The 24111-nt window shown below is 43.7% G+C and overlaps 1 protein-coding gene across 1 annotated transcript in view; it reads left to right on the top strand.

Annotated features, from left to right (window-relative positions):
* Positions 1-8454: 8454 nt before the first annotated feature.
* AGBL1 (ATP/GTP binding protein like 1) overlaps positions 8455-24111 on the top strand; it is a 272270-nt gene continuing 256613 nt past the window's right edge. Inside the window, exon 1 of the mRNA XM_032123269.1 lies at positions 8455-8713. Coding sequence (XP_031979160.1) covers positions 8663-8713 — 51 coding nt within the window. The 5' untranslated portion in view covers positions 8455-8662. The remainder of the gene's footprint in view (positions 8714-24111) is intronic.

Here is a 24111-nt window from a genome sequence, read left to right as displayed (position 1 = left end):
GAGGAGGGAGGTAAAGTGGATGTATCAAGCCACGGGGCTCCCCTCCCCTAACAAATTTTGGAGGAAATACATGAAGAACTGGATTCACATAATGAGCTGAACAAGAAACACTTATGATAATGAAGTTGCGAGGCAGTTTGTTTCCTGTGGCTCTCTCTGGCTCTGTGTTCGTTTCCCCATTTCCCCCAGGATAAGCCTGAATTCACAAGGTTTTGACTTCCACCTGAGAGCCCAAGGCCGTATCGATGCCAGCACTGTCCCACCAGCAGCCTGCAGGGACACGTCCTGGAATAAACAACACTTGGCTCCAGGTTGTGTTGAGAAAGGTGGAGATATGAACCTTTGTGGCCACTCTTAATTGAAGCTGGTCTCTGAGGCAAGTTTTCATTAGAAATGAGTCAAAACCCTCATGATTTCACTGAGCCTGTCTCCAGAACAAGGCAGATGCACACAGAAGCTTGCTGGGACAAACCAAAGGCTCGCCAAATGCTGCCCAAAGGACAAAAGGGTGCAGATGTTCAAATGAATGCTCAGGCATCAGTAATAAGGTCTGCCTGCTTGAAACACTGACAAATGTGCACCTGGCCACAGCCTCTTTGACTTTTGGGAGAAAAATGCAACAGCTGAATAGATGACAACATTTTTTCTTTTCCACCCCAAATATTGCTGCCCCCGTGGTGGCACTGGGGGCAATGTGACCTGTACTGTCCCCCTGTCAGCAATGTTGTATTTGTCCTTGAGAGATTCTTCCTTGGCTTTGCAAAGTGTAAGCTGGAAAAAAGTTGTTTCACTCCCCAAGAGGGGGTTGTGAGGCTTGATGGATTAATATTTACTGAATTTTGCACGTGTCAAGAGCTATTGATAGGCACACCAGGGAATGTACCAGACACATCCACAGCTAAAAGGATGGGCTGCCACAGCTCAAACAAGAGGACCAGCCTGGCATTTGTTAGCAATTGTGTCATGTTCATAGCAACCACCACAGCTCTGAGCAGGAGGGGCCTAGAACACACCAGCACTGGTGGGTCACATTATTGGTGTGTTCAGAGATTATGTGAAATTGGCGTTGAATGATTATTATTCCAACAGCTGTTCTTTAATTTCGTTTCATTTGGAAACATGACTGATAAAATCCTTCCCTGTCTGATTTTGTTCCCTCGCCCTAAAAACTTACAAGCTCATTGGCCTTTTTCAAAATGAGTTTACAGAGAAGCAGAAATCCCAAAGATAATGTAGTTCCTAAGATTTTAGGAAAAATAGGTGTCTGGGTGTAAGTGAGACATGTGCTATGTGCCGCTGGTGAGGAAAAGGCTTTTCTAGTAGATTCTGGAGGCTCTGTGGACCAGGAAAGTGTGGAAAAGATTGCCCCAAGTGCTTCAGTTGGAAAGCTTGTGCTCTTAGCCACAGCTGGTCAGCTGTGAAACTGCATTCCATCAGAAGCCAAGCTTCAGTAACCCTATTACTTCCAGAAATAGCTTTTGCCCAGGATGATTTCCACAGGGTCTGTGCTGTGACAAGAAAACTCTTCTGAAATTGTACCAAACCATCTCCTTCAGCAGGTCTGCAGGGGTTCCTCCAGGGAGGCAGAGTAGGGAAAAAGCCCCTAGGATGGGGAGATGAAGCAGAAGCTGGAAGCAGAGATAGGATCTGTGGGCATAATATGGCCTGTAGTAGTGTGTGTTTTCATTGGGGTCATGGATGTGGGAAACTGGGCTTTTCTGAACTGCTTCCTTCCTGGAGTGTTTGCAAAAAGCCACTGCTCTGCACAGCTAAAGGGCTGAGAGTGTAAACACATATTTCTGAGGAAAGTTAGAAGGACCTATTCTCCTAAGAGATCCTTCTAGTTGCTTCCAGGACCAAGTCTCTGGGAACCCTGCCTGCTTTCAATCAACCAAAGCAAAATGTAGACAAGTGCTGTCCCTTAGTCTTACAACTTCTCTGTCTCTTAGGTGACTTCCTTCCCCACAGTATAAATTTCTCTGCATTTTAAATTTTGCTGTGTTTTCTATTCCTGTAGAGAGCTGTTCATCATTCAGGATGGAGAGGATTTTAATGATGAAGTATTGCAAATAATGGGCCATCCTCAGTTCTGACTGTGTTTCTTATGATGACAACTCCTTCCAAGGCCTCTGTAGCACTGATAAATTTATTAGATCACAAACCATTTTTCAAATTCATTCTTAGCCAAATCTCAGGGTATGTACTGAGACTCCTCCAGATTTGGAGAGTTCAGCTCCAGATTTAGAATAAAGCCAGTTTTGATGGACCCACGGGAAACAGGATAGGGATTTTCCCATCATCACTGTTTTTGTCATTCCTTCCTCATGAGACAGATGACTGATATTCATCACACCTCAAGGCAAAATAAGAAGGAGGATGTGCTACTACAAAAACTGTGGTGTGGAATCGCTTTTGGAGTTAATTCTCTGAGTCCCAATATGGTATCACCTAAACCAGCCCACCTTTCCATGTTGTATTCCACTTGTAGGGCTCATTAAACTGCTGTTATGGGATTGTTTATTTGGGTTGAATTCTCTCTTTTTTCTTTGTTTCTTACCCTTTCAGGGCCACCTCTTTTTCTGGCACCTTTGCATACTGTGTGTGTCAGAGATGCTAAACGTGAGACGAACAGAAAAGACAGATATAACACAATTTGTTCTGCTAATGGGAAAGCTTTGTCTGCTGCTGCATCTGACTCATGTAAAGTCCACTTAAACATTCAACAAACTGGATTCTTCCTCTTCCTGCACTTGTCTGTGCTCACAGTTTTGCAATGGGAGTGCCGGGTACTTTTAAATTAGAACATTTTAAGCAGAAAAAAAATGATGACACAAGTGGCAAAGAAAGGCTCTCAGGGTAGCAAAAATAATGTTTTCTTTTTATAAGCAATAGGAAAGCTTGATATAGTTATGTTTGTGGGAAAAGATATTTGTCCAGCAGAAACATTTACTGAGCATCAGGATAAAGGGGACTTTGCCTTGTACTGCTGCCCAGGGATCTGCCAAAGAGGATTAAAGCATCAAAGCTCTTAATTTAAGTATTTTTCTATAATTTCATCCTCTTCTTTAGCTTCTTTAGTACATCTTTACTGTTATCATTCAACATGGAGGTGGCATTATGGGCTGTTTGGCTGGGAGTGGGACAGGGAGCCTCATGCTGTGGGGGCTCTATCACCAGCCAGAAGACCAGCAGCCCAGCAAGGGCTCTGCCTGCCTCAGTCTCACAGACCCACGGGCATAGCAGGTGTCTCCTCTGCCAGGGCACTGAGGGCAATCAGTAGCTCTGTAGGTAGGTCTGACTGGAACACACTTGTAGCATTCAGGAGAAGGGCAGGTATTTTCCACCTGCTGTATCTGAGGCCTTGAAGGACACAGCAAGAGGTTCCGTAGGGAAAAAGTGGGAACATCTCACAGCAGTCAAGTGTTAAATACATCTTTCTCAAGGTGAGTTGTGTATGTGTATTTAAGATATGACAGGCTTCTCACAGATTCATAAAATCATAGAATTGCAAGGGACCTTAAAGATCATCCTGTCCCACCCCCTGCCATGGGCAGGGACACCTTCTACTAGACCAGGTTACTCAAAACCCTGTCTGACCTGGCCTTGAACACTTCCAGGGGTGGGGCAACCTCAGCTTCTCTGTGCAAATTGTGCCAGGGCCTCACCACCCTCAGAGGGAAGAATTTCTTCCTTACATCCAACCCAGTCTAAACCCAGTCTTTTTCAGTTTAAAGCCATTAAGCCTTGTCCTATCCCTACAAGCCTTTGTCAAAACTCCCTCCCCAGGCCATGCCATTGGGCAGTGACAAAATGGAAGGCAGGATGGATGGGGATGTTCCCAGGGAAATGAAGCTCTGGCTAAGCCTGCCTGTTGCCCTCTCTGTCCCTGGTGCTCTGTACAGACCCAGCCTCTCATTAAACCAGTAACACCAGCAGTTTCCAGTGGTCTGGTTTTGACCCAGAAGATGTCATCTTCACATCTAGTGGCTACAGGAGCCTTGAGTCACTTCCAGCAGCATCTGAAAATCAATTTCATTGTCATGACTTGTGTTCTCACGTGGATTTTAACCCTTTCACTTCTGCAGAAGAGTAAATTATTTCCAGGGAGGGGGGGCAACATGACATTATTCAGAGGGGTAAACCTCTGCATAGTCATTCACAAATGGAACATCATCAGTCCTCCCCATTCAAATATATCAAATTTGTTTTGGGAAAAGCATTGTGCTTGAATGAAATACAATGAAAATGAAGGGTTTGTTAGGGAGAAAAACATCCAAATAGAAAAAGCAATATCCCTTTATTAAAATATGTATATTTCTTGACTACACATAATTTTGACAGGAGAAGTCTATCCTCTATTTAATATAAATGAAATATGGACAGTTAACTGGGTATTTTACACAGTGATATTTCAATTACATTTCATAAAATTCAGGCTGGCTTCAGAATGAATAATTTATCCAATTAGATTTTTTTTCTTCCCATTTTTAATAGAACCTGGCCGTTCTCTTATCTATCTCGCTTGTTTAAAAATTGAAATAATCCTATTAGAAACCAGGTGTGCAATGTGAGTTTAAAAGTGGTGTCAATATTTTGAGAATGAGGAGGAAAATATCCTCAGGTTGATCGCAGGTTTCCGAGCTGATTTTGGTGTTTGGACTTCATTTAATGCTCATGTAAAAAAAAAGAATGAGTTCTGCAGTTCCTTGGTATAGTCTCTGGACAGGAAATGTGAAGCTTGGCTGTAGCTGGCCACTTTATTCTGCTGATGTTGATTCGGGTGCTGCTTTTGTAGTGTTTAAGTCTTCTTTAGGCTAATTTTTATTTAGCCTGTAAATGACGTTCAAATGTGATTCTGCAGGGGTTCAGATGGATAAGAACATTAATTTTGTTTTGGAGGTGACAGAATAAGTGGAAAAGTGATAATAACAGAGTAAAATGTTATTTACATATATCTCTTTGTATGGTTTTCCTACTTTTAATAAATATCAAACCAATAACAATATGGTTGCTGGATACCTGGCAGAGGACTTCTGTCTTCCTCTCATCAATTTCCAGATTATCTTATCCAGGAAGATTTTTGACCTTATAACACCCTAGTGCAATGCTGAATCTGAAAAAAATGCTTCTGGATGAAGGCTTTCCAATTTTATAGCTGTACAACATCTCCATGAGGAAAACTTCAAGCTTTCACAGGTAGGGAAAACATTGGTTTAGTCATGGGAACAAGTTTCTGTGCTTAATGTATTACTTAATGTCAGCTGATCCATGGTAATGGTTTCTGCATATGCTCATAAAATGTGAAATAATTGGACTGAGTGCTCTTTTAATGCAGGTAAAATGATCCTGAATTACCTTCCCTTTGCTATGGGCTAAATGTATGTACACATACTTTATTTAGATCAGATGACATCTCTAACTTGCTTGTGTGTCTGAGCCCTGGAGCACAAGAAAAGAAAATTACTGGTCTGAGTGTGTGCAGCACCTGCAGAGAGCTCAGAGGTCCTGCCTTTGTGCTTCTAATCCCCTCTGTCCTCCCCACAAGAACATTAACTCTGGCACTAGTAGGAAGCTGGAGCCATGAGTTTAATTTTCATTTTAAGATCACATAATCCTGAGGGCACAGGGGAAACAACAACGACATCCACATAAACTAACAAGCTAATCTTCAAACTGAGTTTGCATTGTAATATGAATGGGAGGATTTGAATGCTTTAATTCTGGCATTTAGCTCTGTGTAGGTTTCCTAATTTATTCAGCCTTTGTGTGTTGAGGTGGGGGACCTCCTGTTAGAAACCAAGAATGACACTGGAAATTCAACAAAATCTGGAGGAAATGGCTTGGGAATGGTGAATAATTAGAAGACTCCATGATTTATCGCTTAAAATTTGGTTTCAAAGGGGTTTTGCTGTACACCATACATCAATATAAACATCACTGTCACTGTTGGGGTCTTTAATGAGTGTTTTATTTTGAATCGCTCTTCTCGTGTCTTGTTTTCAAATCAAATGCAAGCTCCAGAGGTTTCTGCATACAATGTTTTCTTTTGCTCTCTCAGTACAACCAAGCTAAATACCTCAAAATTTTAAGGAACGTAAGAGATTTCCCCCCACCCCAAGCTTTGATGTTGGTGACCTTTTCCTCTTGGGTTGGTTCATTTGCAGTGATACTTTTCCAAGTATTCCCAAAGCTCACAGAGAGAGGAAGAACCAGACCACTGGTGAGTTGGAGAATCTGTTATAGAATCCTGTAACAGAGGCAAAGTTGTGTTTTAGGTGGGGGGATCAGGTCATCCAGGCTTCCTGCAGCCACTGCCTGCTTACATCCATCAGCTCTCGCTGCCTTCTGAAAATCCACACAGCAGGAATTAATAGTTCCACACAGCTCTGCTGACAGGTACAATTGTCACAAGAAAGAGAACGAAGCGACAATGTGGAAGAGCTTCTTTAAACAGTTTCTAATTAGCTCTGAAGTCATTTTCTGTCACTGTAATAATTTGCAAAAGAGATATGTGTTGGCACTGCTCACAAACCCAGTACCCACCTTCCACCCACCCAACATATTTGGGGACACTGCCTGCATTGCCTTGGTTCTCTCCCCCCGTTATTTGTGGCCTCTTATCAGGTTTTGTTGAATCCTGCTGATGTGAAAGAACCCCCAAATCTGTACTGGGTTTGTGTGGCAAAGTTTTGGTAGTGGGAGATTACAGGAGTGACTTCTGTGGGAAGCCGCCAGCATGGCCAAAAGCTTATCCAAAATGGCCAAAAAATTCAGTGTTCTAATGGCTGAATATCAGCTCTATATCTAAAATAAGGTATTTCATGAAGCATGAGAGATTTCTTTTTTAAATTGAAATAGAACATGTTTTTAAGAAAATTAAAATTGTTGAACCTGAATTTTCATAGGAAAGGAAGTTTCTTGTCTTATTCTGCCTGGCTGTCTGTAGAGTATCTTGTCCATCAATGAATGGTGTTCACAGCCCTCTCTCTGAAAGGACTGATGTGTCTCCATAGTTATGACAAAGGCATTTTAATCTGTTTTATTTTATAACTTGGTAGTGACATCCTGGGACCCTGCTGGCACACACAGAAACTGAGGAATGTCATGCTTGTGCCATTTGTTCACACATTGCTGGGATGAGTTGGGGAGGATTAGTCTTACCATTTGCATAAAGCACTTATCAATGAAGGTTCATCATGTGAGAATGGTCCTTGGCCAAGACTGGAACGTTTTATTCTTCATTTGACTGCTTCTTAGAAGATTAGGGTTTTATTCTGACATCAGCAAAGGCAAATGTGTGCACACTGAGTGTCTGGTATGTCTTTGTGTGGCACTGAGTCCTGTAAGCATCTGCCTTGTGCTCAGAGACCCAGGTTCATGTTACTGCTCCAAAAATCCTTAGTTATTCTTTCCAAAGGGAGGAACTAAAAAGAACCACACCAGCATAAAGTTATTCTAGAGGTAAAAGACTGAAATTCTTTTCCAAATTGGAAAGACAAGAGTTAACCTTTGTCTTCTTCATATCCACTAATTGTTTCCACTGACAGCCTTCTAACCATCCTGGAGTGATGTCTCGCAGGACCAAAAATACCATTCTGGTGTTGAGAAAGCTGAAAGAAATACCTGTTGTGGGACTAATTGACCTTTTCACATTGAAAATATTTTGCTGGAAAATCCTCATCTAACCCTCTACTCAACTTCTTTATCTGCTCCTTCTTGTTTACCAAGCCCTTTGATATCACTCGGCTGAAGCTAAAAGTGGACTCGGTGCCCTCCTAGGAATTCAAGCTACAACTACAACTGTACTACAGCGTGTCTTGTGCACCAGGGAGTGAACCAGGCTCTGAGCTGCTGTGCTTATAGACAGATATAGGTACGTGTGAGTCACTGTAGTGGCCCTTGGAGCAAACTCTCCCCTAAACCACACCTTGAAGAGGTGGCTTTCCACCCTGTGCAGCTATGAGATGCCCCTCTGCGGTCACTCCCTGCCCTGCAGGGCACTGCCTGTGGCCACAGCAGCTGCCACTTGGGACAATCATTGGGGTTGGAAGCCAAAAACCCTCCCTTGCCTTGCTCCACCTGTCCCTCATGCCGGGTGTATCTTCCGTTCGTTGTCAGCGCTCGTTAAGACCGAGGGCATCTCTCTCGCTTGCTTTGCCTTCTCCGTGTCTCCGGTTTCACTGGAACGGAGTCAAATGGAGACGACTCCACGCAGGGTCTGGAACGGATCAGCAGGTCAGCTGGGAATGCCTGTCAGGCAGCCAGCGCGCTCCCTCCCTTCTCCCTGGCTTTCTTTGAGGTTTGTAGCTCTTCTGCTTTCTTGTTGCTATTGCCACCCTCCCCACACTCCCCTTACCACACATCAAGCACCCAGACCTTTCCTGGGCACTTTACTTAATCCCCGGGATTCTTTATATAGGAATTAATCTTCTCGTCACAGTGGGAGAGCTGGGAGGGAGGGGGTACATTTATCTCTCCTGCTGAGGTCTAGAGTTGCATTGCTGTGATTATTGGTGGTAGCAGTGTGCGTGTGTCTGGGGATCTGTGTTTAGTTCTTCGTTTCTTAAACGACGCAGGGGCAGCAGCAAGGCAAGTTGGCAGCTTGGCTTTCGAGCTGCTTTGTGTCTGCTGCTACAAGGAGGGAGTGTGAGTGGGGAGCAGCATGGCAGAACAAGAAGCCAGTGGCTTGCAAGTCCTTCTCTCCACCCTCCAGGTAAGAACGGCTTGAACTAACAAGAGAGGCTCTTGGGCTTGTTTTCCTCTTTAATTCCCCATCAGTGACCTGTTGGGCTGAGGCTGTTGGTACGAGGTCCTGGCTGGCTTGGCTCTAAAAGCATCAGCGTGTGGGAGCCCTGACCTGCACATCCCGCCCTGAAAAGCCTTTATGAAGTGAAGTTTCACTGCTCAGCGATGTGTGCTGGCAATTACTGCTATGCGTCCATCTCTGGGCCCCATCTGAGGGCAGAGGCTCCGCTCCCAAGGTCTCATTGTGTTCAGCAGGGGAGCAGGGAGGTGTGAGGCATCGGCCACTGTGAAATGAATGGGAGCTGACAGCGCTGTCAGTCTGAGCTCGGCACGTCCGCGGGCTGAGGGGGACGCGTAAACAGATCTGCCTGCGAGGAGCAAGTTCCTCCCTGTCAAATTGTCTGCACCAGGACCCTCAAGCACTCAAGGGAAGTGAGAAAAACTCTTGAAGCTGAGATCAGTGAGGTGCTGGTGTTGGGTGTGCTCAGTGAATGGTCCTGAGGACCAGAGGGAAGTGTCCAAGTCCAGGATCATACCTGATGGACAAGCTTGGCCATGGGATGAAGGAATGTCTGGTTCTCTTTTCCCACCACAAGGATATGTTCCTCCTGGCAGGAGAAGATGCCCAGGTTGTGGCATGAGCTACTCTATGAAATAGGGAGCATGTTTTGGGAGGGAACCTGTGCTTTTATAAGCCTTGTTTTGTCATGAGGGATGGGTCGGAACTGCTTTGCCAGGACAAGCTGCTTGCATATAAAGCAGCTTTTAGACAGTCATGGTGAAAAGCCACTTGTGCACACTCCTCAGGTGCCCTGAGCCCTTGTGTGCAGCTGTGCTGATGTGGGCCAGAGCCCTGTGGGGACAGCAGTTTCATGTCTGAGACAGCAGCATCCTCTGACTGCTACAGGTGCCATCAAAGCCTCACACACTGCAGACGCAGAAAATGAGGGAGAGGGTGTGCAAAACAGACCGACCCACCTGGGTCAGCCCGAGGATTCCTGTCTCTCAGCCCTGTGTCTCAGGAGGTCTCTATGACCAGCTACAAGCGTGTAGAGGAGGTTATAAAACCCGCTGATAGCAATTGGCTTTGAAACTATAGTTGTGGGGGATGATCAACCTTGATGTATTTATCCAAGCTTATGTAACTGTCAGCAACTTTTATTTCTCATATCAAACACTGGTTTGCCCTCTGTAACCCCTTATGCCAGTGAGTTCTGCAGGTAAACTGGCACGCTGAAGAAAATTATCCTGCCATCCTTTTATATTTTGGCAGTGTAACTTGTTTGCCCTATGTTGTTACAGCTTATTTAATTCATATTTTGTACTAGATCATATTTGTGCTGGTTATAGTCCTCTCCCTCTTTCTTTAGATAGTTGAGAGCTGAGTGCACATCTGTTTTTTCTTATGCTCTCTAACATAACAGTCCTGGTGTTCTCTGCATAATCTGGGAACAGAATTGGACAAGACCCAGATCTAAATTGGAAGCTATAGTTTAAAATCACATATGCAATTCATTGACAAAGCTACATGGAGGTCTAAACTAGAAATAGAAGCACTGCAGGCATGGTATTGGTAAAACCACAAGTTAGCACAGCTTTCATCCCCAGCGTTACAAAATCCCACCTTGGTACGAGACCTTTATTTCCAAAAATTCTGTATTCACTTGGAGAAAATAAAAAGTATTTCTTGTTATATCTTCACTTTAATGCAGAGGCTTGGGTGCTGAAGGGTAGAAGGTAAGGGGTTGATGACAATTACATGTTCTGATTCACCTCCTTCCCCTACCTGCAGCCAAAAAATTACCAGCATAACTTTGTAATACCATTACCTATCTTTGCTAAAAAATCAGGTGATAAAAAATACCTTTTCCTGACACAGTTGGAAAGTATTGGCCTGGGAAATAATAACTTTGGTTGATGTTTGCCTTTGCTGATAACATCTCTCCACACTTCGTTATTTTCTGCAACAGCTGTCCAGAACATGGTTGCTTTGTTTTTGTGACCTGCTGGATTGTCAGTGCTGGTTCATATTCTTTTATTGGGCATGAAGAACATATCTGCTGCTTACAGCAGGCTATTCTGCAGGGTATTACTGGGTATTTTCCATTTCTGTTAGCACATAATATTGCTTTGAATGCAGGAAGCTTTCAGGTGAAGAATGACGGACCATTCAGCCAGTCTTTATAAACTCAGAATAAAAACATCCTTTCTCCATCAGTCACTCACACAGGGCTTGATTTCTAACTCCCTTCCAAGCACTGGCACAGATTTTTATTCCCAGTTGGAGGAATGTCCAGACCTGAGATAGGGCCTGTCACCTTCTGCTGGGGGAGGGATCTCCCTCATTTCTTCCTGGCATTGACACTTTCACCCCTAGACTCAGCCTGGCTTTGGTAAGGGCAGTATCAAGCAGAACAAATCCAGAACACTGTGCATTTTGTAACTGAACAACTGCTCTAGTCATGGAAAGAAACACATTTTTTGAGTTCTTCAAAACTGTTCCCAGTGCTATGAAGGAACATGATCCTCCAAAGACAGCTCAAACCCCTGGAAGTGCCACGTGCTACGGATGTTCTGCAAAGTGACAAGGTGAATAGCAAAAACTCCTTTCAAAGCACAGCTGCATTTTGTCACCAAAATGTCACTGCAGGGAAGATGTGACATTTCAGATCTCTAGGTAAAAAGTGCTTCACTGCTTACAATGTTCAGTTTTAAAAATGTGAATTTCAGATTTAAGAAAACCTCTCCCCATCTCACAGGTTTTGTGTCAGTATGGCAGAGCCAAGCTCTGAGGATTTTACTGTCATTTCGCATTTTCTTTCTAACCCTGCTGCCTTCTTTGCTCTCTCTTCTTGACTCTCCCCTTAAGTGTGATCCTACAATTAGCACCTCTCATCCCTCTGGCTTGGATAGTGTTACCCGTTTCTGTTCCCATCTCTCACTGCATGACATCGAGCTCCTCAGCCCCAATCCAGCCCTGCTCTGTCTTTCATACATGGACAATGCAGTCCCTCAATAAAGGCTGGGCTGGTTGCCACTCTCACCCCAGTCCCTGGTCAAAGCATGGCAGAAATAAACACCCACCCCATGTATGGTTTTTGACCAGGCAAAAATGTCTGACATCCCATTTCATGGTCAGCCTCCTCAATGCAAAATCCCAAGAGATGTGGGATTAGATCTCTTGGTTATTTTAATACCAGGAGGAGATATCTGGGTGTTAGTTAAAAACAGCTGGTACTTGCTAAGAAGAGCAATAGAAAACTGGAGCCAGCATCTTGCCTTGTGACCCAGACTGTTGAATCCCTTGAGACTGTAGATTATTCTAGTTCCATCTCCTGGTTGTCCTGGCCTTCGTCTCACCCCACCCTCTGATCATTTAGACAAAAAAGAAGCATTTTGATTCTTCCCTTTCCTTCTCCCTGCTCTCCTCCTCACTGCCCATGCCTTGGTTACCCCCGAGAACATCTCCTTATTCCATGGCAGGGTACATTGTGTTGCCTGAGGAGTCCCAGATTTCCTGTTGGCTCTCAGCATGGTTTTCACATGTTTCCCAAAGCCACAGTCCCCGTTCACACATTCTGCAAAGCTGGCAGCCCCCGGGGCCGTTGGCAGATCTTTGGCTCAAGCTGTGTCTTACTGTGTTGGACTTCACAGGTTCCCAAATGCTGTGGTTTGACAGGGAAAAGATGCAAATCTTATGTATCAGTGGCAGATGTTGTTTTTGCAAAGGGATTTATCTGTGAGTGGCCACAGTGTCCAGCAGAACAGACACAGGACCTGCTGTTTGCTGACTTGAAGCTCTCAGCTCTTTGTGCTGCCCCTTTCGAGCTGCTGTGCTGGCTGGCTGACAAGGCAGAGCTATTGTTATCCTAAGGACAAGTGAGAAGGTATCTGTGCTGCTCCAACGATGATGAATAGAAATGCATTTTGCAAAATGCTTTTGTCTCCTCCTGCATCCTTGCACTTACTCTGTCAGCAGAGCTGCTGAGATTCCTGGCTTTGAGAGAAACAGATGCAAAAAATCCCAGGAACTGCTCAGGTAACAGAATGGCCACTCATTTGGGTTGAGGATGGAGGAGCTCAAAGTTTGGATCTGTGTTTTTGGGAGGCAGCCTGGCAGGCAGGGTTTGGTGGAATAGCCTTAGAGGGAACAAAAATCAACTCAAAACCAGATGGCCATTTTTATGTGATTCATTAACTGAGTTTTACTGAGATCGTTGTACCTAAAGTGAGCAGCAGTGGACTTACTGCTGCAATTCCTTACAAAAACTATTCTAGCTTTGGAGCAGCAGAAGAAGTGCAGTTAGGACAGAGACACATTTGGCTTGTAGGGTTCAAGGAGAAATAATGGGTGCAGCTTTTTCATGTCTCTACTGCCAATGCCCCCTAGGCTGCAAGAACATGTTTTTGGCTATAACCATGGAAGAAAAGGCATAATCCTGTATAAACAATCCTATTGAGGTAGTGCAGGCCCCCACCCCAGCGTTCAGGGCCACTGCTTTTCCTTCCCACCTCCACTGTCATCTCCTCCCTGTCCAGGGAGAACCTGAAGGTAAGCCAGAGCTCTTCCCTACAGCCCGTGGCTCACCACCTCAGGGCACTGCTAAGCAAGAAAGGAGAAAGGAGGCTAGCATCCATACATTAATCCCAAGTTCCTGCCAGGCCACAGAAGAAATATTGAGGTTTGTCACTCCTGTGAATCAGTGCAGAGCACCAAAAGTCCTCAGAGGAAGCTGCAACAGGTCTTGGACTCTGCTGAAACCCTTCCACTGACTGAGCTGGGACCAGAATTGCTCTCTGTCCCTGGGCTGGCCAAATCATTGGCACATTTTCACCTACTCTGAAAATGCCTCCAGATGGGCTATCCAGAATTTTCTGTGGCTGAATTAATAAGAATTCAGGACCTTGGGGTGCAAAATGTACCCAGAGACCGATTGGAGCAGCAGCAGTGATGGCTGAGCTGAGCACAAGAGTGCGTCACAGTCTGAGCCTCAGCAGAACTTTCCGTGTCAGACAAGGGAAGTGGAGCTCTGTTCGTCTTCTGCTGTCTCTCATCCTTGTCTAGGATGGCTTGTGCTTTGAGGACAAATGAGACTGTGTCATGAATGGTCGAGGAGAGCCCTTTCTCCCTTCCTGCAGCAATGCAAATGTGACAGGATAGCCATGTTGCTGGATCAGTCAAGTGCCAGTCTGGAAAAATGGATTATAAACCTCTGCTTCTGAGCTAATCATGTGTAACATGGCGAATAATCCTACCATGCCTCACATCAGTGTTTGAGAAATCAGGCAATGAACACTGGGGAAAAAAACAAAACCTTGAAGTTCTGGTGACAGCACAGTTAAAAAAAAAAAGAGAGAAACAAATTAATAATCCGTTTTCAGTGCAGGGCTTGGATCCTGCACAATAAATAATGCACAGAACCACATGCTAAATGATGAGGACAAAATGCTGCATGGGGTGATTTACCAGGCAGCAGGCACTGCTCATCCTGAAGCAGAGGTTTTGTGAAATAAAACAAGTTGTCATGTGGAAATTAAAAAGTGCAGTTACTCCAGGGGACCAAATGAAATATCAGGAATGCTTTAAAACTGGTGCTTTTTAGCTGTTGAGGGGCTGACTTTATGCTTATGGCCAATCTGTTTAGCTTAGACTATTTGGATGTAATATAATGGCACAATATGCCATGTCATGCAACTCAATATTGTGTATTTTGGTACAACTACTGCACTGTAGACACAAAAAAATTAATAGAATAAACCACATAATGGAGATAGGTATATGTATTTGTTTAAACTGCTTACCTTTCACATACAGTATGAAAATAGATTTAAAAACATATGTTTCTCTATTTGTAGGTTGAGAACAATTACTGGTGGTTATCTAGCCTCCCTAGGTGTTTTGTATGCCTACAGATGTATTTATACATTACATCAATATTTCTATGTCAATGGAAAACTTCCACCCTCTCTTTTTCTCAGGTTTCAATAATTTCCCTCTTTGAAATACATGAAGAGATGTTTTCCTACAGAGAGGTGTTTGCCTGAATAGGTCTTACTTGTGTGTCTTTGTGTAGCATAATGTTATTTTCTGTATATTATGCTGCATTTGTTGTGATGGCTTAGACACATTTTTCTGTCTGATGCCTTGGTCCAGTCCTCTTGGTTTTATCTATAATAGGAAAAAATATCTGTCGTAGAAAATGTGTTCATGGGCATTTTGAATTAAAGTTTATTATATTGTGCTCAGCAAAGTGCACACAAAAAGTTGCTTGTATTGAAAAACATATGGGCTGATAATGGTTGACTCCAGCAGTGTCTACTGGCACCAGCAGAGATTTTACTGATGTGTGTTAACAGAAAGAAAATAATTTCATACACATAGCAGGAGTTTAAGAGATGGGGAGGGATATTTTGTTGCTTGGTCTGGGATAACAGGGTTGGAAATTGCTCCTGGAGTTGTTGTTATCATAGACACGCTGCCTTTGTGTGATCACACCTGTTTGTGCCAGGATAGATAACACAACTCATACCATCATTACTCTTGCAATGGAATCGGGGGGTGATTTAAGCCTCTGGAAGTGCAGGTAAAAGCTGTTCCTTCCTTAGGGCTCCAAGAGCAGTCAGTGGAAATGCAGAATAAGGCAGTGTTTGCTGGTAGCTGCTCATGGAACTGGGTGTGATCCTGGGCAGAGGTGTCCCTTTCCTCGGTCTGTTAGGGTTGGTGTGTGCACACCTGGGACCCTCAGGCTCTGAGAATCCCAAATCCACGCACACCCCACGTGCCCATATGTGTCACTGGGCTCTGCCAGACTCTGGTCTCGTGACTATGCTGTTCTCACCAGACCAGGATAGCAAATAATTCTCTCTTGCCTTCCCCTGTTCTTTTAATAAGCACTTGTCTCACAGACAGTCTATTTGCACCTGTTTGCCCACAGGGCCCAACGGGCCTGAGGACGGAGGCGCTGGTGCATCAGCGGAGCCACTCTGCGCGCCGGGATCGCAGCTCATCTCCGCAGGGAAGGATGGGGAGCTGTGATTCCCGGGCAAAGCAGGCTGGTTTCAGTCCCCAGGGCACTGTGAGGCCAGAATGGTCCTGGGAATTGGTGAGGCATTCTGTGAGCGGGAGTAACAACCTTCTCCAAGGAGACCAGGAGCAGTATCCCACCAGGCAGCCTCCCTTCTCCCCACAGAGAAACCAAGTTTGCTGCAGGAGGTGAGGAGTGAGTGTTAGGGGTAAGCAATGTGGTAAGTTCTTGAACTGTATTGTCCAGCTGACACTGGTGCCTGCAATTCTGGAAGCTTTGTGTGCCACAGAGAACATTACTGTGCTGCTGCTTCAGAAGAGACAGTTGATTTCAGAAAACACAGTTTAATTTGAGATGACACTGAAGCAAGAACATGAATCCAAATCAATAAAATATGTGTAGACATTTTCTGTTATTAAAAATCTGGGTTTATCCCCCTGATTGTTTCATTTTATAGGAAGTCAACATAAGTATAATCTAGGTGCATTCTTTGGGTGGAGATCCAAATCTCCAAGAACTGGATAACCCTTTTCCTTTTCATACCAGCAAAACAATTTATCTTAGTAGAGTTTTGGGAAGGAAAGTATAATGTGATGAAGATCATCTCTTAAAATAAGGGAAACTTGGTCATTCTCCTCCAGAGGGGGATGGAGACAGAGCACATTCATATCTGTGACTTAGTATTTCCTTTTGATCTGTGCGCTGTTACGACTTTTGATTTACTGAGTGGGGACCTACCACACCATATAGAAATCAAGATGTCAGAAACCAAGAATTTGTCATTGATTTCATAAGATATCTTCTAGAGAGGACAAAGATAACATAGTGGAGATTCTTCTGCCCACAGGCACTACTAAGTTACAAAAAAGAGAATTAGTGTTTAAGACCATCTATTGATTAATAGAATAACATTTTCTTGATAAGAAATTCCATGGGCAAAGCTAAACCTCCTTCCCTTCGGGGGGTTAGAGAAAAATGACAGGTTTTTTCTTCTCATGGTCTGTTCTCCTGGAAGAACACAGCCTTATTTTCAAAAGGTGGTGTAGTTTGAGGTGGAATTAATGAGAACAGTAAAGCTTTCATGATGATTCTTATTAGAAAATTGAGTAATTCTGACACAAGTCCTGCGGGAGAAATAACTGCTCTACCAAAGAAATCTTGGCTTTTTTCCCCCTGCCTTTCAACAAGTGATACTTTGAAACCAGAACATATGGGGTTTTTTCCTGACATGGAAACACCACAGTATTGTGTTTTACTGCAATCAACTTCTGAGAAGCCTTTTATGCACATTAATTTTTGGTGTAATTTACAGGCAAAGGCTTTCCCACTGGGCCCAGTGGGAATTTGATCCCTGTAGTAAACTGAGACAGACTCTTCTCCCCATGGCCCATCAGCTCAGTGCACTCTCTGGTGCCTATTCCTTTCCTTTCAAAGAAGGGAATGGTGCTGTATTGAAGCAAGAGCCCTAGGGTTTATTTCAGAACTGTTACAAACCCCATGAAACTCATTCAATGTCTGTGCCTCTTGCTTTCTTCATTCGGACTGTAGATGGAGATAAGGTTCATCTGTCAAGTTAGGGCAAAGGAAACATTAGCTCACATTGTTTCCCAAATCAAAGGGTGGAACAACTCACTCCCAGAGCAGATGACACTCATGCAGCCTGGGTAAAATCAGTGCAGTGTCTGTTGTCCTCTACCATCTTCTGTGGTTTTTATGGGATTCCTGCTGCAAGGCCAAAGCAGCAGATTTTCAGTGAAGATAAAGCTGGCCCTCCATTTTATTCAGGATTAACCTGGCAAGTGGAAGATTGACAGGGAGTGAGATATCCTCCTGTAAGCAGTTTGCTTGGCATGGTGAATGCCCACCTGTCTCACTTCAAAGGCGGGGAGGAGGGAGAATGGACCACCTGACCTTTCCCTATGATTAAAATGCTGATCTGATGAAGTCAGAGGAACAAACTGAACTGCCTCTTTCAACCTTCAATTCTTCCAGGAATAAACCAGCACCATCCATATGGAGAGAGTTTCTGGAGAGGCTAGGGGAAAGCAGCATTACTGCCCTGGTTTATCTGACCTTCTCTTTGGGACAATCTTCTGCAATTTGAATGGCCTCCTGCTCCATGTTGAAGTTCTGCAAGTGGGGGAGGGAGCTAGAGGTGACAAATGAGAAAGAGAATGTGTTCCTGGCTTTGTTTTCTTTGACAATTTCTCTTCCCATATGGCTAAGGTCATTTGATCTCTCCACGATGCACAGGGACTTCAAGGGGACAGCTGGATGCAGAGATGCATTAAAACGACTTCTCTTTGAGATGAAAACCATGATTATTAACAGCTTGTTTCAAAAGCTCTCGCAGCAGCAGCTGTACCTCACTGACTGAAAACTCTGGAGGGTTTTTCTAAAAGGTCTGCATGGCTGGGTGATCAAACAATTGGAAATCTCCCTAGCTGAGAGTCCCCTGCTATGTCCTACAAAGCCTGTAGAGCACTATTACACCAACAGGTCTCCTTGGGAACATGCTTAGATAAAATAGGACACAACAACAACTTTTTGGTGATCTCTCTCTGCTGGCAATGGATGCAGGCATGAAAGGTAGATTCTGAGATAGATCAAATCTCCTGCTGGGTATTCACTGAAGAATTCACCTTTCTCTGAGAGATCAGCCCATTGTGCCATTGCATGTTCAGCCCATTCCATGCGAGAGATTCTCAGAAGAGACAGCCCGAGGACTTTGGTTGGGTGGACTCCACAGGGGATCCCAGCAGAATGTGTAGAGGTGAATATTTTAAAGTATAACTCTTGTCCCTTTTCCTGGAGCACAAACAGAGCCGTGGGCTCATTCATGGAATTAATAAAATGCCTTTTAGCTTGACTGACCAACACTTGGTTTGCAGGTGCTTCTGAGCCACTGAATGAAGTAACAAGGGCCAAATAAAGCCCCAAACATGCCTGTCTTTAGCGTGGTGGCATTGGCTTGCTGCTGCTGGGTGTCTTGCATGGGGTGTAGACTGAAGAAAAAGGAGATAAAAAGCTTTGTTGCCTTCTGGATGGAAAATGACATACCCCTGTCATGCCTCTTAAAAACTTGGCAACATTTTCAGAGAAATGAGGGCTTTGCTGTTAAGAGATTGCTGTTTAAATCTAGACGGATGGGTCTCAGCAATGCAGCTAAAGAGAAGTTCTGCTTTACATTACTGGTAATATTACTTTAAATCATTAGAATTTCAAAACACAGTTTGCTATTCATTATGGATGCCGAGTTTCGTTTGTTGTTTGATTTTTCACTTAGACTGGATGGGAAAAATAGGTTCATCATTTTCACTTTCAGGTTCCATCTCTGAAGAAAATAAGCTGTGACTAACAATAGTTATTAGTGGCTTGTCTCCACTGCCCATACCTCAATCATCGTTATTAAATGTGATTGATTAAAAGCATTTGCGTGGCTGTTCCAGAAGGCGCTTTGGGAGGTGGGGTAGATTGACACATAAGGACACTTGTCTTGGCAAGAGAAAGGACTGGTGTTTTTCTAAACCAGAATGTACCTTACAGTGATCCTCATCTTCAGCCTGTACAAGTCAGTGTCAGAATAATGTGTAGCAAGTGGGAGTGTTTGCACTGGAATACAGGGAGAAGCCTGGACTGAACACAGGCAAGTGCCAGGGCAGACTGAATTAGACACAGGGATTGTGGGCTTTATCATGTGTGGTCCAACCAGGAACGTCCCAGAGAAGGTAAGGATAGCAGCACCCTAATTATGGCTATTTATTTCCACATGCACATACTCACATTTGCTACGGCATTCAAAAATCCGTGATTTTATTAAAAAACGAGTACACCTGGAAATTTTCCAAGATTCTCCCGACTCACTTGTACTTTGAGAAATGCCATTGCTTGTAAAAAAGTTTGTCAATTCCCAAATGTGCTTCTTCTTTGAAAGACAGAGTGTTCTCTGGACTGACACCCATCAAATCTCACAAAAAGAAAGACAGTAGCATATTTCATGCTGCTTTTTTGTCGTTGGTAGGGGAAAATAAACCTAAAAATGAAAGGAGAAAACAGATCCCTCCCTATTAAATTTGGGTGGCAATTGTGTTAAATATCTGTAACAGTGGCATTTGAATGAAACATTACTATTTAAAATTAGTTCAGTAACAGCAAAAGTAATATAAAACATAGGAATAAATCCAAGAAACAGCAATAAACAGTAGGTGCTGTCATGCATATAGAATTCATTGTGCAAGAATGGTTAATGCCTTACAGAAACTTATTAAGAGAGTGTGAAAGGCATATGCTAGGATAATCTTGGCATTAATATAAAAATAGATTAAAAAGAGCAAAAAAGAGCAAAAAAAAAATAACATTAAATCCAGTCAAAATCTTTAGGTGTCATAGGTAACTTATTGTGAAAGAAGAGATAAAGCCTGGGAGAATTTATCTGGAGTAGAAATTACAGAAAGAACATTAGAAATATTCAAAAGAAAGTCTAAAAGCCTTTTGCAGAGTATCACGTGTTTTGATTTATCTCAAAGTTTCCTCATTCTTTTAACACTTCCAATTTGACAGAAGCATTTGAGGGTTATATAATAATGTGTTTTACCACCATTTCTGCATAATAAAGTAATTGCTCTATTAGAGGAGCATTAGTGAGAGGAGCAAGTGACACAAAGGAACTTTGTATCAGGAGGAACTTCTGCATAAGGACAAGCTTTTCTTTGAGAACACTGAGGGAATTTTGGCATGACAAAAGAAAGAGAGAAAAAAAGCAGTTTACTTTGCCAACAGTATCCAAGATATTGAAGTCTGTCAGGGCATAATTCCTGCCGATATCTGGACGTGAATATATTTTATTGGAGTGACACACTAATAAGGTGGCACTGAGATGAACAACCTTGCTCTGAAGCTAGGTGAAACACCTTTGAGTCTGTTGACACAGTAAAAGGTCCTTTGGAAAAAGATCAGGTCCTGGTCTATGTGCTTCCTAATTCCAGTATGGATTAATTAAATGAGCATCTTCCTCATCCCTTGGCACAAGGATGAATCTCTTTTCAAATAGCTCTGGGATCCTCTGGTGGGGAGCAGCTCTTTTTTCTCCCAGTCTGGCATCAGTATTCCTTGCAGGGGACAGTTTTTCCTGCTGCACTTACTTCTGGGAAGTTGGGAGGAGAAGACTGATCTCGAGGAAGGAAGTCTTTGATCTCCCCACAAATAAATGGAAGGAAGTGTGTGATTGAGAGCCACAGTACTTCTGTGCACACAGTGTTTCTGCTTCAGTTTGTTGTAATATCTATCCTGGCTCTGCCAGCCATCCTCTTAAGCATTGACTAAGTGAAGTTCCCACCACAGGGTGATATTTCCCACCAGGAAAATAAGAAACAATCTGATCTTGATGAGGGATGCTGTTGGGCAGGTGTTACCTAATATTTGTGAAGAAGTCTGTGATCCTCTGATGAAAAGTGTTATGTTAGTGCAATTTATTGCATTAAATTTAGTAAGATTCTTTGGCACAGATGATTTCCACCATGTTATTCACCAAGTTATTTTGGCTAGAGATCAGCTCAAGCCAAGCTGTTTCATCTCAACACCTTCAGTGTTTTGAAGACTTTGGGATGTAAGTTTGGAATTTGCCCATCTCTGCCTTCAAGCAGTTCAGTCCTGCAGAGTGTAGCCTGTATCATTTGAGAAGAAGTCCTGAAGCCCAGTGAATAGGAGCAAAGCCCTGTCTATTTGCATGTTAGAAGTTTGCTTTGAGGCACTACTCCTGCTCAGCCACCTGGATGAGCTGCCACCCATTGTGAAATGTTGGAATAATTGCACCCAGCAGTGCTCTGGTTCGTTGTTGAAAAAGATGTTCCAGGTTATCACACCCAAGTGCAAACAAGGGTGAGAAAAACCCAAACCTTCAGGTCATTGCAAGCCATGAAAAAAGCTGCCCACCTGATTGCAGCAGGCCAGAGGGAGGGACATTTTTAATGAGTATTTGCTATATTCTCTGATATAAACCCCATAATTTCTGCCTTGGGCTTGGCTTAGTGTGAAGCATCAGTAGGGAAGGAAATGTCTGGCGCTTGGCTCAGTGGGGTGCTTGCCATGCCTCACAGGGGTGGCCAGGGCCAGCGAGAGGGACTCGTCTCCAAGGCTTGGGAACAGGAGCAAGAAGTTGCCGGGCCACGTGTCCTGTCCCTGGAGGCCCCTTGGCTGCCCCGGGTACAGTTTGAGGGCTACGTGATCCCCCACAGCTGTGGACGCCTTTCTCCCAGGATTAAAGAGGTCACTTAGGACACTCCCAGAGCAGCAAGGTCCTCCTCTCCAAGGCTTTAAATAGCCCCTCTTCCTTCCATGTCTCCTCTGAGTTTCCTGGCTTGCTCAGGCCTATCTGACTCCTCAGAAGAGGAAATCCAGATTTGGACAAAGAAATGCATGTACTGTTCACCACAGAGGATGGTGACCCCTGTGGTGATGCTGAGGATGTTTGGTTGGGTATTTTGGGAGCAGGGGCAACTTGACCATAATTGCTTGGGATCCTTCTGAAGCTGGATGATGGTAGTATTGTTAAGAAGGTGCTCCACTTATGACAAAATTCAGGCTATAATCACTTTAATTGGAATCCTCCCTTACTTTGCGGTTGCCTACTGATATTTCAGAGGTCCCTGAACCCTTTTTTCCCCCGTAAGCCTCCATGTAACAAATACTGTGGATAATAACCTTCCAACAAGAAGAAATCACAGTTAGCTGGCTGAATATTGAAGCTGAGGATGGGAGCATACAGACAAGAAACTCTCCAGGGTATTTCGCTCTCTTATTTAAGTGTGAATTTTTAGCTCCTCTTAAATTAGAAAAAGCAATTTACTCTGACAAAGCACAGAACATAAGGCACCAAACCTGGCTTCACAGTTATTGTAAGGCTAGATAGTCAGCTGTGGGAAGAAGATATCCAGCTGGCAAATCCATAATGCCAGCGGTGAGTGGCCGTGCCCAGCAGTTGGGTTTGGTAGGCACCTCTCCCTTGCTGGCAGAGGACTCTGATTTAAGCATTAAGAGAGTAATTAGAACCCAATATTTTCTAGAGGTCTCAGAAGACAGTGAGGAGTAACGCTGCTCAGCCTCTAACCTGCTCTTGATTTTAACCTGTATTAATTTTGCACCAGAATTTCTCTTCAATAGGCTTTGAGTGCAGAGAGTGAGAGATCTGACTTGCAGATGTAAGTCTCATTACACAGGCAGTTGGGCTGCCGACTGCTATTTGTGTGAGCAAATTTATTAAGGGAAAGAGAAGAGAGGAGGATATATTTTGGACAGGTCAAATCCTGCTTCCGTATTTAGAAACAGGCTATTTAGAAACAAACAAACAAGTAAACAAACAAACCCTGGAACTGGACATCCTATTCCTTAGTCTCACTAAAAAAGACTCAAACAAACAGGTCTGGAAGTTTTTTAGCCCAGTGAAGCAGTACCTTTTCTTTAAAATTAGACCATTTTGTCTTGTTGTTTGTTTGGGAGTTTTTTCCTAAGCAGTCACACAGCTTTGTGAGACAATTTAACAATTAATTTAAGAGACGTATTGATAGAAATCATGTTGTGCGTTGTCTTGCAAGAGCGACTTCTTTCATTTTGCATTCATTATTTTTGTGATTGGAATAACTGCTTTGTATTTCTTCCCCCAAATAAAATATTTATTAGTAAATCTCGCACTGCACAAATTAATGCTGTTTGATTGCTTTCTGAGCGTCCTCCTTTTTTCAGCATTAATGTTTAGATTCCCAACAAACCCTCTCAGTAGGTTGTGTGTCTCATTTGGAGAAATACTTGCCTTTGGGCAAAAGACACAAAAAAGCCCAAAAGACTGAGTTTATGGGAAGTTTTTGTTTGAAGGCAGTGCTGGAAGGGTAATGGCACTGGTGGCTGCTATCCTCCAGGGGGGACACGAAAAATCCCACCTCTGTTGGGTTTCTGAGTCTTGTGCAAAACATCCCCAGAGATTTCCCTGAGGTTACCCGTTACTGTGGCTTAGTAGCAATTTTATAATCTTGTCTTGAGTAAATAACAGCTGGTCTTGGCATGTTCCCAGAAGCAGGACAAGGAGACAGGAGCTGTTCCCTGCTTAATCGTGGGTCAGTGAAATAACCTGAGCTGCCAGTCAGAAATGTTGGGATGGAGCTGTTTTCCTCCAAGCCCAGTGTCACCAATTAATCACTTGCCGCCTGTAATGTATCAACAATAATGTGCTGGGATATTTTTTATTCCTGGATTTCTCCATCCTCCTGCTGTTTATCTCTGAGGAGCTTCTGCCAGGCTAACCCCAGTGTTTCAGGGATTAGTTCCCAGAAAAAGCTCAGAGAGGAGCTCT

This window comes from Corvus moneduloides, chromosome 13, assembly GCF_009650955.1.
Source record: "Corvus moneduloides isolate bCorMon1 chromosome 13, bCorMon1.pri, whole genome shotgun sequence".
Classification (NCBI taxonomy): Eukaryota; Metazoa; Chordata; class Aves; order Passeriformes; family Corvidae; genus Corvus; species Corvus moneduloides.
The sequence above is the reverse complement of the archived record's forward strand: the minus strand, read 5'-3'. Positions and strand labels throughout refer to the sequence as shown.